This window comes from Vidua macroura, chromosome 8, assembly GCF_024509145.1.
Source record: "Vidua macroura isolate BioBank_ID:100142 chromosome 8, ASM2450914v1, whole genome shotgun sequence".
In the NCBI taxonomy this organism is placed as follows: domain Eukaryota; kingdom Metazoa; phylum Chordata; class Aves; order Passeriformes; family Viduidae; genus Vidua; species Vidua macroura.
Window position 1 is genome coordinate 12,492,255 of NC_071578.1, and position 14,349 is coordinate 12,506,603.

The window sequence follows — 14,349 nt, forward strand, 5'->3', positions numbered from 1 at the left end:
CAGCATTGCTGGATGTGTATCACAAAACCTTTATTGTAAGACCACGGCAAGTATAAAATTTTAATTTTGCCTGCTACTTCCCTGTGTCACAGCTTCGTTTGCAGCAAAACATTTTTGCTTTTGCAGTGGAGTTATTAATAATGGATGTAGCATTAACATTTCCAAATTGGGAGTTCACCCTCAGTCACTGTTCCCACCCATCACTCTGTAACTTCTCCTCCTGGGCTTCATGTTGGACTGACAACAGGAGACTGACAGTGTCTGCTCAGCCACCAAACACACTTTGAGTGGGCAAGAGCAACCAGAGCTCACTGCATTCACTGCTACAGGTCCCACCTGCACCACTTCTCTGCTCGAAACCTGAAGCTACTTTTTAACCTCTCTGCTAACCCCTCCAGTACACAACCTGTAAGGCCTGAGAACTATCCAGAGGAAATGCACAGAACACCAGATGATCTCCACCCAGCAGATGGTAAGAGCTTTCTTCCACAACTAATGTAAGGCAGATTTCAAGCAGAGGAGCAAAGCTCTCAGCTGTCAGTACTTACCTCTTAGCATCTCAACTCTAAACCTTGTAAAAAAATATTCATGGTTTTAATTAGGGAGAAATTTTTGCACCTTTATTTTATCTCATGCTTGTTAAAGATGTGATTGTTGAGGGGTCATACCATTAAAACAAGAACACTAAATGATACACAGAAACAGGAGTAGGAATGTAGAAATCTAGCACTAATATCAGAGGTCCTTCATTATGTTTTTTATTGCATTTTTAATAAAGAAAGTAAATTTCAACTACTTCTCCCCTTTCTGTATTTGATGAACATAATCAACTAGTGAGGAACATTTTGTCTTTTCCATTTTCTGTCACATCTATTGAAGTGACTCATTCACGTAAGAAACAGATTCTGTTTGCACCATTTACAGTTATTTGTATCCTGTCTTCTACAATGACTCAGTATTTCTATGGGAAACCATCTCTTCCATTCCTGCCTAGTAAATAAAATATAGGCATTCATCACAGACAAAAATGATCTTGCAAGATAGATAGATATTTAGAAACATAATGGCACCATTTACCCAAATCAAAGAAATCATGAGTAATACCAATACAATTAATGCTATATTAAAGAGATACCACCTAAGGAGGAGATTTGAACTAACCTTCTGATGAAAATATGGAACCTGGATGGTAAATAAGCTCTGTTTCTAGATCTGCTTGCAGTTAGTTACACAGCACCCCAGTCACTGCTTTGATGAACAGATCTTCCCAGGCATTGGTGCTAGATATAGGATTAGTGGTGGTCATATCATGAAAATTACGAGATTAAGTCAATAGTGAATCCATGCCTACACCCATGCAGGAACATCTGGAAAGTGTCAGTGTTACCAGTGTGAAGCTCAAATACTAAATACAAAGGAACAACAGAGGAGGGAGACTCCACAAGTAATGTCCGTACTTTAGAATAAATTTTTACTAAAATGTTGTTATTGTTAAAAAAAAATATTACATCAAGTGGGTTTTTTTGAAACTAAAAAACCTGCCATGGAATTTTATCTCTGAGGCTGACAAAAAACTATTAATATTTACTTTTCAAAATTTTGCATAGAACAGCCCTAGACTTTAACCTGACAGTTTTCTGAGAGCTGAGATTCCTTCCCTATGCTTCAGCAAAAAGTTGAACTGAGGTGGACTAATGGAGGATTGTATAAACATAATAGCACCATGGCATCCTCTGCCCTATAATTTTAAAACAAAATCCTATTTTAATCCTGTACTTGAAAGGCTAAATAACCAATAGTGTAAACATGAACTAGCATCTTCTAACAACACCCTTTTACCATCTCAAGCTCCCCATGAACAAATGGAGATGAAAACCTATCCCCACCTCAATTTTAACCACAGTTTTGCAGCAACCCAGATCTTCGTATGGGTAAGTATCCAAGTGTCTGCCCTCCTCCCCAGCTACTCAGCTTAGCAATGCCCTGGTTGGCCAGGCCAAAAGGTAGCCTAAGCTTATGGATATGTCACACTCACAGCAAAAGTTTTAACCACTGTTAGACCCTAACTTTCAGTGAAAATTCAGTTCTCATCCCCAGAACTACTTTGGTATTTGTGGCACAACAGTGAGCACCTGCATGGTGCTGTGATTAAAGTGAGAAACTACTTTGGGATTTGGCAGTTTGCAGCACAGCACTGAGCACCTGCACACTGCTGTGATTAAGGTTAATCTTAGATCAACCATTTCTAGATGAAGACAATCCTGAAACACAAGTATTGTGGAGCCCACTCCTTGACACAGCTCAGAACTGGATTACTCAGATGTCCTAAACTTTCAAGGCAGACCAAGTCAGAGCACATGTGGATCCCCAGCTTGAAATAAGTAGCCACTGTGAACATACACACTGTAAGTAAAACAACATGTACCCACGTACTTGCCATGGGCAACAATTTCAGCGATGCAGAAGTAGCTGGTTCCTGCAATTATCCTAGCAGCAGTAGGAAAGAACAGCTGCCAAATCGGAAATCTTCCAAGCCACTGTATTAGAAATCTTCCCAGATATGGGAATATCCACAAAACCTGCTATTTCAACAGTCTAGGAAACAAAATTAAGCAAGGGCTACTTAGGCTTCTGTCATTAGGAGGTCATTGTAAGCAGAGAGAACCTGCTTTCTCTTACTCAAAAAGAGCCCACAAATGGAAAAGCAACTGTATTTGTCAAAATCACAGTGTGCAGGAGACACAGCCACATCCAAGAAAGCTTGTACAGGGACCTGGTTACAATCTCTTCTGCCTCCCAAATAAAGCCTGGATGTTCTGTGTATGACTTTGACACTAACATGGCAATGAACCACCCTGTAAACAACCAGGCAGGGATGCTTATGATAAAGAGGATGAATCCAGCTAGAGACCAGCCAACAACAGAGCAGGTTCTATCCCTCCATCTACCACTGCAATGTCTGAACAACCCAGCTGCACCTTTCACTGAAGCTTTAAGTTCTCATTTTAGCACTATGCTTATCAGCTAAACACAGGTAGCCTTAGGAAGATGCCCTTGGGAAGTCAAAATAAGAAGGACAAATGGTCTTTGTCTGTCGCAAACTTCAAAGGATTCCTCTTTCATGACTTCTTCCAATCTCCCTTAAAAGTGGACCCATTTTAGCATCTGTAGCATCCACCAATGATGAGTTCTACTGAGCAACTACCTACTGCAGATGGCTACAGTCATTTTATGTCCTCCTAATTCTTTTACTGGAAGACACAGTGAACAGTGAAGCTCTGCCCCTTCTTTACTTGCTTTAACTTTCTTTATTTTCCATTCTAGTTGTCCCTTTTTCCAGAGACAAGAGTCCTAGTTTATTCAATCATTCCTTATATGAAATTAATCCAGACTTATGACTATCCTTGTTGCCCACCTCTGAATCTTTTCCAGTTCTTCTGAATCTTTCCTGAGATTTTGGAAGGAGAAAAACCAGAACTACACATACAGACACATTTACACATCTATTAATGGCCTCTATTTTCCTCTGTTGGGCTTCCCTTATAATTTTTAGTACTCAATTTGCGTTATTTAATTAATGAGCCTGGCACTAATCATCCAGCTGAGGTTTTGGCCCCTACTGGTTTTCAAAAGTAGACTTTCTTGCACTTGAGAAATATAGAGAATTACCCATGGGCAAGAAACCAACCACATGATTTAGTGGGAAGTTTGTGAAAAGCTGCAGCAGTACCTGCTTCACCAACAGGTTTCATCACCTTATGAAACAGACAATAGGAAAGGAAAAGTAAGATCAATAAATTGCTGTGTTTGGAACACTGAGCAATTTTAGGCAGTTTAAATGCAATAAATCAAAGTTCAGTAGCTTGGGAAAAAATCTAGTGCTTGGGAGAAGGTCATACAAACCTGACAACCTCAGGCAGGAAAAAAACTTTATACCCACAACCCAGACAGGTCAGAGGGAGACAAGCATACCCTGGACAGAGTAAAAGCAGAAGGGCAGGAAACAGGAGACATCCTTCAAAGCCTTGAATGATGGAACTTCTGACACTGTAAGGCTGGAAGAAAATAATATAATACTTCAAAGAAGAACCAATTATGACAGCAATGGGAGCTGAGGTTATCTCACAGTATCACTGTTGTATCCCCACAATGCACTGCTGGTGATGCCTAAAAATGCTTGTGATGCACCCCAACTTCTAAGCCCTATGACCATCAGTTGCTGCTCCCCTTAGTTTTATCTAGTGAGTGCACAAAATGGAGCTGGCAGCAGGACAGTCTTTCAACAATGTACAATTACTGAAATGCCTACACCAGCCAGATTACTATCTTCTACGTGTATTTCAGAAACTCATAAAGCACCAGGGAAATGGGGAAAAAGTCTGACGTGTTTATGTGTCAGTGGGATATGTTTGGAACAGCAACTGCAGAAATGCAAGACTGTGTAATCCTGACTGGTACCCTCAATGGGCAAGGGAAAGCAGGAAAGCCTCTGCCTTCTTGGTCAAGTGCTGCACAACAGGCTGCCAGTCTGGGGGCTGCAGCCAGAGAGGTGGTAACACCCTTCAGCAAACCACTGCTGACCCTCACTGCAGGTGTCCCAGCAAAAGAAAGGACTAAGAACTACTCTGTTGAGGTGCCAGACTGTTTCATGTGATACTGTTTCATGTGAAGGTATAAACCCCAAATCATCCTACAGACATCTCCCAGATCCATGAGTAAAAGCTATCTGGATGAATGAGCAGTAAGTACAGGCAACCATAGGAGCACCCAGCACAACATGACTAAGATCTTGATGGGATGCCACTGTAATACAAATAAAAAAGAAGAGCCCATGAGTAATGGGCTGAAAAGAGAATTCCTGGCAGCTGGGCCTGTTTCTGTAATACTGCACATGCATTCTTTTGCAAAAATATCATAGGTGCATTGACCTATGAGAAAATCACCAGGAAGAAATCCTGCTGGCTGCCACTCACTCTTCAAGGCAAGAGGGGCTCAGAAAGAGTACCAAACCTGAGTAAGAGGCTGGAGGAAAGGATTTAAGAGAGAAGACAGTAATACTTCTTAGCTTTTACAATGTAATATTGATCTGCTGTCTACAGCAATGGCTAAGCCTTCTTGAAGCCGAGGACATAAGACAAGTGAAGATAAAGAGCTACACATCCATGGAGCACAGGAGTCCTGTGTCTCCATACAAGTCTTGTGTCTCACTTCTGACCCAAGGACTAGAAAAACTTCTTTATCCTGGACCAGCACATATGGGAGCTACACCACAGCCCAAACAGGGCACACAGCCCACACCTCACAGGAGGAAGAGTTAAACACTTCCAGCAAGATTGAGCAGTACCTAAGGAAAGAATGCAAAAGCCAGAGACTGGGAAGATGTAACACTAAGCAAGGAGGGGAACTTAATGAGCTACACTAGGATTAGAAAAAATAGTTAATAGAGGAGATTGAATAGACTATCTTGGAAGAACCTTGAGGGAGGGAGAGGGGTTGAACTGAGGTTCCATCTCTTGAGAAATAAGTCTCCTTGGTTGGAACAGCTCAATGCAGACTGCCCTGACACAACTAAATAAACAGTACATAGAGCCACTGATGAGAAGGCTGATCTTTTTCATCTCAGAATTCAGCAGATTAGATACAGCTGGAGTTTTCCCACTTGGCTTCCCTCCAAACAGCCATACACACCTTGTTTGATAGTTATCACAAACCATATTTCAGAGAGGGTGGACAGCAAAAATTTCCTGGAGTTCATCTGGCTGCATCCTTAAGGAGATTGTTACCAGATAATCATAATCTTTTGCATAGCATTAGGAAAGTACACAAAGGATCACCTTCTGTCACCCCTGACAAACTACATCTGGGTTATGGGAAGGGAAATACTCACAGGAATTCTGAAAATAATCTCACCTCAATCTCCCCATCATGATATCACCAAGTGAAAGCCTCCTTCCAACCACTGGCCAGGACTTCAAGGTTAACAGCCATATCAGGACTGTGGCATCAGATCACCTGCAGTCCTGGAGGAGTTCAGTTTTCACTGTCTCCAAAACAGCCAAAGCCTGTAGGCACAACTATGGCACCAAAGTCCAGATTCATAATCCAGATGACATACTGCTCTGGAATAGATAATTCCAAAGTCCTTGAGTCTAGAGGTTCCTAGTGAACAGTTATGTGAAGTGCTTTTATAAACAGCTGGACATAATAGATTTTAAAATATTACCTTACTCAAAAGCAACTTAAAAATCATCATCTTGGGGTTCCAGCTTTGCTCTTGCACATACCTTCATAAAGACCTGCCTATTTCAGTTACCTGGTTTTAAAACTGCAGCTGAAGCCTGAGAATCAAGTTGTGTGCTCTCCTCCTTCTGCACGACCATCTAAAGCAATGCAAATATTCTGCCAGCCATGTCAGTCTTCGTGAGATTTCTGTCTTATGCCTTCAACACCAAAAGTATCACATGGTCTACAGAAGATTTATGTAACTAAAGGTGACCATTTTTAGCAGGACTAAGAGAAAGACGTAAAAAATTTCCAGCGCAAGTGGGCGACAGCTCTACCACGTGCAGAGATATTACTTCTTACTTAGGTGAGATGAACTTGTAAGGTACAGGGACTGAATTCAAAGTCTGCAGACCACCTTAGGAAACCATGCAATCATAGCTTCTTCTCAAGCAAGAATGAGCCCTAATCACCCTGGCACCAGGTCAAGAAGAGGTTGTCACAGAGTAAGAAAGTATTAGATGGTGGCCAACTTATAAAAATTCTGTATCCCCAACACTAAGCCAGACACTGAAGGAAGAACAACAGGGGACCTTCAACTAAAATATACTTTACAAAATGTTAATGGCAGATATGTAATAAAACTGTGTGACATTCATACTTTCACTGCTATGCCTCGAGTCCATTTTACAGAAACCCGTCAAATGCAATCAGACTTGTTTATTCTGCATTTAAATGTACGACCTAAGGCAGTCTGGTTTCAAAAAAGACAGAAAAGGCACATATTGTCCCTGGCAGTTGCTTAGTTTTTATAACAAAGGCAATGCCTTGTTCATTCTTTATTCCAAATAAAAATTATTTCAGTGCTCTGTTGCATTGCAATCTTGAGAACATTTCTGCTTGCTGCCTCAGCACAGGTAGAAAATAATTAAAATGTAAATTAAAGGAAGAAATATAGAAACAAAGTGTCATTAAAACACAACTCACTGCTCCCCCCCCCAATCAGGTGATTCATACAGAGCATCCTCCAAATCTCACGTAAGCCACTGTTAATGGATTAAGTGGCAGTGTCCCTTCTGGCTTCAGTTTATAAATTCTTATCTGCTTAAGGTTGCTCCAGAAAGACTTCCAACTAACAGCATGGGTCTTAAAGAGACAAATCCTCCCTGGCAGTTTACAATTGCATACCAACAACTACAGCATTGCGTGTGCCTTCATGTTTGCACTGATAGAGGATGATGGTTCACTGTTTAGGATTCAGCATCCCCCTCCTTTCAAGTCTAATTTGAAGCACCACCATTGCTTGGGCTGAGTTTCTCACTTCGTCTGTGACAGAGTGATGAGCATTCCTAACATCTCCTTGCATGGCCACTGAAACAGCCATGATAAAACCATCCTCAGTTCACACAACTGTACAGACAAGTACAGACAAAGGGGGCAGAGAGATTCAGCAGAAGAATAATGCAAGTATCAGAAAATCCTTCCCTATAACAACCAGTTGCCCAGCTCATCATTAACCATTTCCAGTCCTCTAGACCATGCCAAAGAAGTATCCAAAAGCCCAGCAAAAAATGAGGGTGAGCAGCAGCATCCCTATTTTCCACGCTGGTGGCTGCAAATTTTGCAACACATAGAGGAAGCTGCAACAAGTTATAATCTGAAATGGCTGTTAGAGCAGCACCTTCCCTCATTCCCTGCTTACAGAGAGATGTGTGACATCCTCTACCCCCATTAGCAAGTGTCTTTGGCTGTGAAAATGACCTTAGGGAAGAGGTACCCAGGTAGTGCTGAACACACACAGCATGTCTGTACTGCTGCCCGAGAAAACTGCATTCATGAATGATGGGCTATTTTCTGCTACCACCCTCCCAACTTACAGCAAAAGGGGATAAAAAAGAGCAGAGATAGAGCAGACCTTTGGCAGGCTCTCCTGTCCAGATTACAGAAGTCACCCCTATCCCATTTGGTGCCAACAGGTCCCCAGGAGTTCAGAAAAGGGATGGCATCCTTATGAGGAACAGAATAGCCATATAAGCTAGACAAGGAACCCCAAATACTCCCTGCCCTCCTCCAAACAGGACTGACAGTCCCTTGCACACACACATTCATGGAGCCCTCAGAAGAGACACCTAAGCAAAGCCTTCATTCACCAAGAAGCACTCGGGGACTCTTAGCGCTCTTATTCCCCCAAATTTTTGTCCTTTGCTTTCCTGGGGTACCTTTGCCTGGAAAGACCCCTGCAGACATCAGCCGCCCATGGGGCACTGCTGGGGAAGAAGTGACAGCGCTGCGAGCAGAGCAGGGGGCTCACACCGCGAGAGGGCTCGGGGTGCCAGGCATGGAGCCGTCCTACCCCGGGAAGCACAGCCTGTCCAAGGTGTCCGGGATGCCTGCCCGGCGTGGATGCTATGTGTACCCAGGGATCTAATCCCAAACTGGGGTCCCTGCGGCACCCAGGATTTGTGTCCTGCCCGGGTGCCCATCCGATCCCGGGGTGTCCGGAGCACCCATCCCGCTCCGGGCTGCTTCAGGTGCCCCGGGATACCGCGCGTGCTCGCCTTCAGGGGCGATGCTCAGCGTGCTGGGGATGCCGGGGGCGCTCGGGGTGCCGACCGAGCCGTACCTTTGAGGCGGTGGTGGCGGGCGCGGTGCAGGCGGCCCTGGCCGCCGCGGGGCAGCGCGGGGATGCTGGAGAAGCGGCTCCCCATGGCGGCATCCGAGCCGGGCCGGGCCGGGAGGCACCGCGCAAGGTCTCTCTCCCCGGGGGGCTGCGGCGGCGATGGCGGAGGGCAGCGCTGGCTCCGAGGGCGCCGGCAGCCGCGGTCCCGCCCGCCGGGCCCCCCGCCCCGCTCGGCTCCGCGGCCGCTCGGCTCGGCGGGGCGGGGCGGGGCGGCGGCACCGCGGCCCCCCCGCCGCGCCCGTCGCCATGGAGACACAGCTGTTCCACCGGGGGGCCGCGCCGCCCCGCCCAGATGTGCCACCGCTGGCGCGACAGGTGGGGACACGCGGAGCCTCTCCCGACCCCCGCCGCCAGCACAAGGACGCCCAGGACCACGAACCCCGAGGGGCAGACGCAGGGTCAGGGACGTTACTCCCTTCCATTACCAACCCGGGACCTCCCTCACACCTGCTGGCCCTAAACCCGCTTCCCCAGCCTCCTTCTTCCAGAGAGGAAATTTGTGGCCAAGCCCGGAATCCAGGCGCTTCAAAGAAGCTGCATCATGCATGGACACTCATCCAAGCAGACCGGCTGTGGTGGGATGCAACTGTCCTAAAGCAGTTAGGATTCTCATGGATACAAATATGTCAGAGCCACACTCGGGAAGGCAAAGATGGGCAACCAGCTACTAGCATAGTCCTAGGGCAAGTGGACAAGTAGGCAGCTAGTCAGAGGGACAAATAGGTCTCTTTTTGGTCCCTGACCTACCCAAGTAAGTTGTGTGTGTGCCTGCAGCCACCACTTTACTCAAGCCAGGGGCTCAAAGCAAAGTTCCAGTCAAGCTCAGGGAAGTAGGGTAGGATAGAGATGGGATAAAGGGAAACACTTCACGGGCAGATCTGTGAAGGATCAGAAGCTCATACTGGTGAAGCACCAGCATGGGGCACTGCCTGAACGTGTGTCCTCTGAAAGCTGCTGTGATACAAACACATCCCACATGAGCTGGGACTGCCCCGTGTGGCTGCAGCCCTCAGAGCCTCTGCACAGCTCCAGTGCCACAAACACAAATTACTCACACATGCCCAGGACATGCCCACGTGGCTCATTTTCTTGCCCTTAGAGAGAAGGTCCTGTGTTAATACCACACCTGTCCACTGCCACACGTGTGGCTCCTCACTGCCCACCCTGGAGCCAGTGAGGTGCTCCACAAAAGCAGCCATGGCTATACAGGATGGGAAGGTTCCCCTTGTCCTCACCCCAGCAGCACCTTGGCCACTGGGGAATTTCTCCTGTGACAGCCACAACCCAAGACCTGGAGTTGTTCAGTTGGTACCACAGTAAAATCAAGTCACAGCTGATGTTGTCTGTTAAAAATTATATTACCTGTGTCTTTTAAGAGGACTACAGGCTCTGAAGACGTGGTTATAAGCTTCATCTAGAGTTTTAGTGGATGCTGAGGACATCTTCCATTCAGCTATGTCATGGCTGTAAAATGGCTTTGTCCTTCCTTCTGTAGAACAAGAATTTAATTTTCAGCTTTCTTTCAAAAGGTGATTTTGCCAATCTATCCATCTGCCTCCACCCTCCAGTTTCCCTCCTCTCAGTAAATGTAAGAAAAGTCCTTCCTGGTCAAGAACCACATATGAATATTTTCACCCTGAAATCAGCTACTGGTGCAATTTCCTCAACCAGAGAGCCAAGAGACCCTGTTCTCTGAAACCACTCAAGTATCTTTCAGATGAGAAGGGGAAGGTTATTTGAGGTTAAATAACAAAACTTTATAAGAAATATTGAGAATTTCAACCAAAATATGATGCTTACATCCCGATGAGGATTTTTTTTGATATGTATGATCTACAGAGCCAAGGTGAAGAATCATTACTGAACTGCCCAGCTTTTAATTGCACTACAGGTGAGATGTCCACTTTTTTTGCAACCTTTCTCATTCTCTCAGAAATAGAAAGGAACAACCACACCAGTCAGAGTGAAGCCGTGGTAGAGTGGTGTTGAAGTCTGGCTCAAACATGAGCCCTCTGTTCAGCTCTTCTGGTCTACTGGGTCCTCCTCTGGCCCCATGTTGTTCCACCAGCTGCCTCCACATGCAGGTAGCTCAAGAGCAGAGGTGAGACTGAGTCACATCTTTGTTTAGATCCTTTGTGAATATGAACACTATATTTCCAGCAAGCTCACTACAGTGAGCCCAAAAAGAAACAAATGACCCTGAGACAAGCTCAGTTAATTAGGGCACAGTGCTATTAACTCCAAGGTTGTGGGTTCAATCTCTGTATGGGCCATTCACTTAATTGGACTTGATGATTTTGTGAGTCCCTTTCAACTCTGTGAATATTCTGTGATTTGTGGCACAAGACTGGAATGGCCCTTAGAGGGGCACTTCCACCTCCTCATCATAGAATACCTTCCATCCTGTTGAACCTAATTGTCTCCAATCAACAACAACAACAAAAAAAAAAAACAAAAACAAAAAAAAAAAACCAACCAAAAAAAAAAAAAAACCTGTTATTTCTCTATTTTTTTTCTCTAATCTCTCTCTCTGCCTGTCCTTGAATTGCAAGAGATCTTGAGCAAGGACTGTCAGTTTTCTGGGAAGTTTCATGTTTAATGTGGCAGAAAGAGGTGTCAATGTAAGGCAAATTGTAATGGAAAGAGGCACCTTTCCATTGTATAAAAGAGATCTTGAAAAAGGAAAGGTACCGGGTTTGGACTGGAGGCATAGGGAACATCCATGTAAAAGCACCGGAGAGATTTCTGTGCAGTCATCCATTAAATGACAGGCACTCACACATGTGAGTGCAGGCTCTAACTGTGCCTTGTGTGATAGTTCACCTCGTGGGGAACCTGTTCCCAGAAGGACCACGTGCTTTCTGCTTCTACCAAATCCACCCTGAGCTTTAGACACCAGGCACCAATTTAACCTCGATGCCATAGTGTGAATATTAAACTATATCCCACATGGCTGGTGGGTTTTGTGCTCAACCACCTCCCCTTTCAACCTGGATAACCAAGGTGAAGTATAGTTCCATCAGTGAAAGAAGGAAGCTTTACAGGCCTCCTTTAGCAACATGTTCAGCTACCACGAGGGATGGGCTTTGCTTTGCCTGGCACAGCAGCCTGCAGCTGACACCATGGGGACGAATGCAAAACAGCACCGGGGTTGTTGTGATTGTACCTTGGTTCACTTTATCTTTGAATTTGCTCCTTTATACTGGTTGGAGAAGGAGTGAGAGGGAGGGGCTGCTTGCTGTCCTTTCCAACTTATGTCAGCTTTTCCTGCAAAAAATGTTGAGCAGGGTGAGAAATATGCTCTGTGATCACAGGGGCCCTTGATAGACAAAACAGGATCACACTGATTCTGGGTTTTTGCCTTTCTCCTGTGCTCTAGCAACAGGGAGCATTGAAACAGCTTGCCAAAACTGCAGGGCTTTCACACCAGCAAGTCAGGACTTTCCTTGTGTGTTAGTGTTATCAATTGAATTGGCTAATTAGAGACATGCAATTCCTTGGTACCAGCACTGCCAGGTAGTGGGGACCTGGTGCAGAGCATGCTGTGGGACAGAGCAGGATGAGTTTACAGTGATATAAAACTCCTCTCCACTTTCTGAATTTGTGCATGGGCACCTGACTTCCAATTTGTAATTTGTGCTTAGAAGTCAATGGAGACAATGCAGCAACACCATTAATTTCATCTGAAGTTAGTATCAGCTAACATTGTGATTATAATTATGGACAAACACAAGGAGAAAGGTTCTGCACAGTCACATCTGCTCATGGAACAAAAGTCACGAAATCACCCATCAGTTCTCCACCCGAGAAGGATGAGCTGCAGCTGCTCAGCTCAGGCATATGTGAAAGACCACAGAGACAGGATGTGGAGGAGGATTTGTGAGAGGCTGGAGGGTAGGATCTACGTGCTGGATGATCAGGCAGATAACCAGCTGCTAGGCTGGGTACACCGGGGTGCTTTCAGACTGCAAAAGGGGCAAGGTCAGATGAGTGCACCTGCATTTAAGGACTCTGGGTATTTTGCAAAGGTCTCTAACTCTGAAGCACTGTGCAGCAATGAAACAAATGTAGTTAAAAATTCCCTTTTTAAAGCCTATGTTTGTGCGTGTTTGTTTGTTTCCTGTTTAAAGCCTATGTTCTGATTCCTGTGAGGAATCAGAAGAACAGGAGTAGAGATGAAGCCTGAGCCACTGTTCCCTGAAATGTGGGCAAACACATCAGAATTCATATTCTGAGAGGATGCTCAGAGTAGGAGGTGCAACCCAGGGAATACATGTCACAGGATAAAACACAAAGCAGTGAGTGGGCACTAGCCAGGCCCTTTTGGGATTGAAACTCATGGGGTCCAGCAGCCTGGACCACTCACTGGCACACAAGTGAGAGTGCTGAGAATGTGACACTTAAAGCATCAAAGGGTCTGAGAATAGAAATGTGCCGTACATCCCTTCCAGAGCAAGGTTTGATCCGAGTGAGCCCTGCTGACTTCACATACCCATTAATCTAATTCTTTCCCTTATATATTGAAAAAGGATCTCAAAAGCTGTTGCTTTAATTGCTTTAATTAAATGCCTGGCATCAGAACTTCAACAGATGTGGAAGAAAAAGACACACCTATCCATTAAATGTATGGATCTGCATGCTGCAGGGAGAAAAGATCATCTGGGAGATATTCATTGCATCTAATTGTTGAGCTAATCCCTAATTTGTGTATTTTAAACTGCCTGAATGAAACAGGCATTCTTGATGTGGCACACATCATACGAAAATGAAATACCCTGCAGCCACTGCATCAGGAAGGTTTACCCCATTGCTGTCACCTTGGAAACTTATGAAAACTGGATGTAAGACTCAGATGGGACAGAAGCAAATTCGGCCTTGTGAGTTAAAATAGGACAGGATGACAAGAGACCACTCTCAGTGACAGCTGAACAACTGTGTTTGTGTCTAACAAGACAACAGATTTCACAGCAGCAACGAGAAGAGTATGCAAAGACACTTCTAGAGATAATAGGTTAAAGTGAAGAAGGGAAAAAAGATCTGTAGATAGAAAGCCTCAGAAGATGCTTAGTCTCAGACAGCAGTCAAAAAAGCCATCATGAAAAGTGATCATCCAATTTCATGCTTTTTCCCTGAGAAAACTAAATCTCATGTCATCTCTTATTTAAGAAATGTAGATACTTGTTTTATATGAGTGGGACAGGAAAGAAGTGTCCATCTTTTGTGATATACTGGCTGTACAGTGTGCAGACTAGGAAAATGCTTTCTGCAGCCATCTTGATGCTTTAGATTAATTCTGTTTATTTTCTGACCTTTACATTTGCAGTTCTCCCATTCATCAGCAGTGGATTCACTAGAGAGGAGGCTTTTACATATTTTAGCAGCCATTTTGCAAAGTGCTACCTAGGTATTTGTTATGAGCTATGCTCAAAGACAATCATCTGAAGACA

The 14,349-nt window shown here is 44.8% G+C and overlaps 1 protein-coding gene across 4 annotated transcripts in view; it reads right to left on the reverse strand.

Annotated features, from left to right (window-relative positions):
• Positions 1-9,061, reverse strand: part of NEURL1 (neuralized E3 ubiquitin protein ligase 1) — a 144,960-nt gene extending 135,899 nt beyond the window's left edge. For 3 of the 4 annotated variants that reach the window (XM_053984309.1, XM_053984308.1, XM_053984306.1), the window contains exon 1: positions 8,846-8,933. Coding sequence is in view for 1 of the 4 variants with exons in the window: in XM_053984304.1 (XP_053840279.1) it covers positions 8,846-8,930 (85 nt within the window). In the remaining 3 variants the exon portion in view is untranslated. Of the gene's footprint in view, positions 1-8,845 lie in introns of all 4 variants that reach the window. The other variant, XM_053984304.1, reaches the window with a different exon arrangement.
• Positions 9,062-14,349: the final 5,288 nt, after the last annotated feature.